Source organism: Phaethon lepturus, unplaced genomic scaffold (assembly GCF_000687285.1).
Source record: "Phaethon lepturus isolate BGI_N335 unplaced genomic scaffold, ASM68728v1 scaffold4387, whole genome shotgun sequence".
NCBI classification, from domain to species: Eukaryota; Metazoa; Chordata; class Aves; order Phaethontiformes; family Phaethontidae; genus Phaethon; species Phaethon lepturus.
In genome coordinates, this window is record NW_010549639.1 from 2,271 (window position 1) to 6,082 (window position 3,812).

A 3,812-nucleotide genomic window follows, 5' to 3' on the forward strand; every position below is an offset into this window, starting at 1 on the left:
ATGACATTGCCTTCCTACTTAGAATGGATTTTATAGGGATAAGAGGTTTTCCACACACTTTTTTTCTTAGCTACTTCTTGAAGAATTATGGCAATATATTTTTCTGTCATTTGTTTCTATTGCTTCACCAACTGTTGTTGCTCAGCTTGAGAACAGTTTTTTTTGAGACTGACCCAAGGACAGAGCAAAAACCCAAAGGATGAGATTGAGAACACAGAAACAAGGTACCAGCTTCTACCAGCCAGACTTACCAGAATTTGAATGGACCTCAGCTGGGATTTTAATTTGGCTTTTTCTTAAGTTTATTTTGATTTCCAGAAATCTGTGGTAATCATTTTTCACAGTCATATATGCTTTTCTGCAGGGTAACACAGTGTGTGCTGCTGGATATGGCTATTTCTTTCACCTCTCCCCTGAGGGACCATCCAAAATGCCTCTCCTGTCCTTCAGTGAGAACGTAGCTCATTCCTGCACAAGGTACTTGGGGATTTTTCCTTAAAGAGGTTTTCCTTCAGTGCATGGTAATGCTAACTATAACAGCAGTCATGAGCAGAAAATGCTTTGCCTCTCCTTTCAGGATTGTTTTTTCCCGATTTTGCACCCTTTTAGGGCTTGCTCTTGTAAGCAGAGTTCTCCACAGCAGAGCAGAGTCAGTGTTTGACAGCGACGTTGTTGGGGCTGTTTTTCAGGACCTGCTCCTGAATGGTTTCCTTAGTAATTTCAGTAAAGTTTTTTCTTCTTCATTCACAAGCCCAATTTTTTAACTTGCAGCATTTCCCAATGCTATTAACAAGCTCCTCCACTTTACCCCCTTGTTTAAATGATCCTGATGTAGTTTAAGATGCCACATTTAACACATTTCCTCGTCAACCATGTAACAGCAAAGCACTGAAGCATGAGCTCATGTGTTGAATTAAAAGCTCATTTTCACATATACCAGACATTTTGAGCAGAAGAGGGTGGCATGCAGGAGAACAAATGCACGATTTCTTTCTTACACTCTTCCTTTAACATCTCCTGCAGGCCACCATTAGAGACTTGACACTGGCTTACACAACCTGGAGTGGCATTTCTTACCTCCAGATGTTTTATATCATAGTGCATGAACACTCAACTATTCAAATTTGGCCTCTGATTAAGTAGATTGAAGAGACTAATCACTTTGCAGTCCAACAGGATAAAAGGTGCTGTATATATGTCAGACATTACATATAACAGTTGCTCCTGTAGCGTCCAGGAACGGCTATTCACTAGAGGTTTTGCCTGTACTTCCCTAAAACAGAATTGACAGTAAAAAATGACGTTGTGCTAAAAGTCAGTAGGTGGAGTCACCTGAATTTTGAGGAAATCCGGGTATTAATCTGGTTTTAAAATCCTTGAGAAGGTCAAACCAAAGGCTACATTCAGGACCGCGTAAATTTGGAATGTAATCGAAGTTGGCTGAATCCAAGATACAGAAAAGTCTTACCTGTCCGGGTTCATGTCAGGCTTATCTGAAGGTGATGGTGGTTGAAAACTCGATGAGCATGGTGGGGGTGTTTGGCAGCGAGCACCTGTCAGTGGTACTGCACACGGGCTGTTAGCCCTGATGTGGCTAATTCTGAAAATAGTTGAAAAGAAATGTTAAGTATTCTCTCTGGCATGATTGGATGCCTAAAATAAATAGTGCTATCCACCAGTTTTTGATTTTGGATTAAATGACAAAGTCTCATGCAGAGAACTGTTACAGATTTAAGATTTTAGATATCAAAATGATGACAGGAAATGAATAGGAAAATCTGCTCATGAGTACATGCACTCTAAAGAAACAGTCTCCTTTGCTTTCTTTCCTAAACAGGTATGGGTTGCTGGTGTACCCAGAATATCTGCCAGAGAGCCCAAAGAGACATGTTCAGTTCAACAACTTCACAGCTTGGAGCAGCCAAGGTGGAGCACAGGTATGTTTGTCCTGACTGTCCTCTGTGATACTCAGGATCCTGACAAATATATCACCTCTACACTGACTTCATATTTAAAGCTGCAATAGGTCGTAGTTACGGTAAAGCTCTTGTACCTGTATGTCCATGTCCCTCAGCTGGAGGCTCCTATTTTGGTGATAAAGCCAGAAAGACAATTTGTGTGAGCTCTTCTTACTGCTTCAATGCAGAATCAGTGCTACTTCCATCAAGAGCTGGTGTCCTCTGTAGTCATCTAACATCTGCCTGCCACTATAACCATAGAACCATAGAATCTCATAACGGTTTGGGTTGGAAGGGACCTTAAAGAACATCTAGTTCCAACCCCCCTGCCGTGGGCAGGGACATCTTCCACTAGATCATGCAGCCAAAGAAATCCTCCCAGTGGATCCGAGCTGTTCGTAAAGATTGCAGTTGGTAGAGGACTTGTTACCTGCATAGGGTTAATGGTTTCCATGGGAAATTTTTCATCTGTGTTAAGAATGTGCACTTTTTTTTTCGGTTTGATTTTGTCTAGCTTCACTTCCCAGCTATTGTAGCTCTCTACCACCTAATCTGATTAGAATACCCACAACACCCTTTATTATCTGATACTTACTTCCCATACTACTGCTTAAAAGGCTGTGATCCTCTTACCCCCCCATCTGATGACCTCAACAGCTTTCATGTGTTTTTCTGTAAGGCATGTTTTCTAGTCCAACCCATCCTATCACTCTTCCTCTGAAGGCATCCAATTTTTCAGTGTGTTTATTTTCAGACTGGTGCATTCTCTTTCTGGAAAAGCTTATTCCTATGAAAAGAAATAAAGCAAAAGGATGTTTTGCAGTTTTGTTTTTGTGTTTTTTTCTGCCTAACTTGTTATTTCTTTGTATGTTACTGACCTAGCATACATGAGTGACTAAGTTTATTCTGTTTTTTTCCATGGGTTCCCTCTACTAACAGTCTTCTTGCTGTTAGGTGACTGGAATCAATACTTATGGTTATTTTCAAGGCTTCTTTCTGCTACAGACATTAACTCCTTTACCCTGCTATTCTTTCCAGTAATAAACCACAAAATATTTAGAGCACTTTTACCCTGTCTGTTGCTGATTCTCAGTTCTGATTTTCATTCATACTGTTTTCTTTTACCATGAAAATAGGTTGGCAGAATGTAAAGATTTTTGTATTATCAATTAAAAGCAGAAATAACAAATTAAGGGGAGATGCTCAAATTCTAAATAAATATTCAATATTCACTTTTATGTGTTTTGGCAATTCCCCTGTCTACTGTATTGCAAATAAAGCAGTTATACATCACAATCTTTTTTAAAAAAAATTACTATTCCTTTATTATGCTTTTATATAGATTTTTAGTAGCAGCAACCTTGAACTCCAACGTTTCTGGATTTATGCTTGCAAAGACTTTGGCATTGACATTGTAGAAAGCCTGGGAAACACTTCTGTAGCTGATAGTGTTTTAATCGGACACATTGGGCAAAAGGTAAGTACTGCAGGAATTATTTCAATGTCTCTGGAATTGCACAGCAACACTTCAAAGAATTTGGAGAAATAAGAAAGCAACCTGAAGAACAGCTCCTGCTCTCTGGCAGCTTGGGTAAGGCTTGGTTTTTAAATAGGTTGTACGTAAAGCTAAATACTTAGGCCCAGCTTCAGGATGAGGTCTGGCCACTGATCTGTTTGCTTAGTCCCCTAGCTGTCTTCCACTCCTTGGAAAGATGATGCCTTCAGCAGCAGCACCTGCAAGGGACATTGATTTGGTGATGAAGCAGAGAAACCTGGAACATCAGTACCGCCCTCCCAACCTGCTGCAACCAAGGGTTTTGCTGTTTCTGCTGGCAGCAGCACAAGGGAAATAGC

At 40.3% G+C, this 3,812-nt stretch overlaps 1 protein-coding gene across 1 annotated transcript; it reads left to right on the plus strand.

The window, feature by feature from the left end:
* Nucleotides 1-364: 364 nt before the first annotated feature.
* LOC104623264 (fibrocystin-like) lies at nucleotides 365-3,435 on the plus strand (the record flags this gene model as incomplete). The annotated part of the gene is made up of 3 exons (XM_010290304.1): nucleotides 365-477; nucleotides 1,838-1,937; nucleotides 3,301-3,435. Coding segments are annotated over 3 exons (348 nt in total), but the record flags the coding sequence as incomplete, so codon positions are not given.
* Between the last annotated feature and the right edge of the window lie 377 nt (nucleotides 3,436-3,812).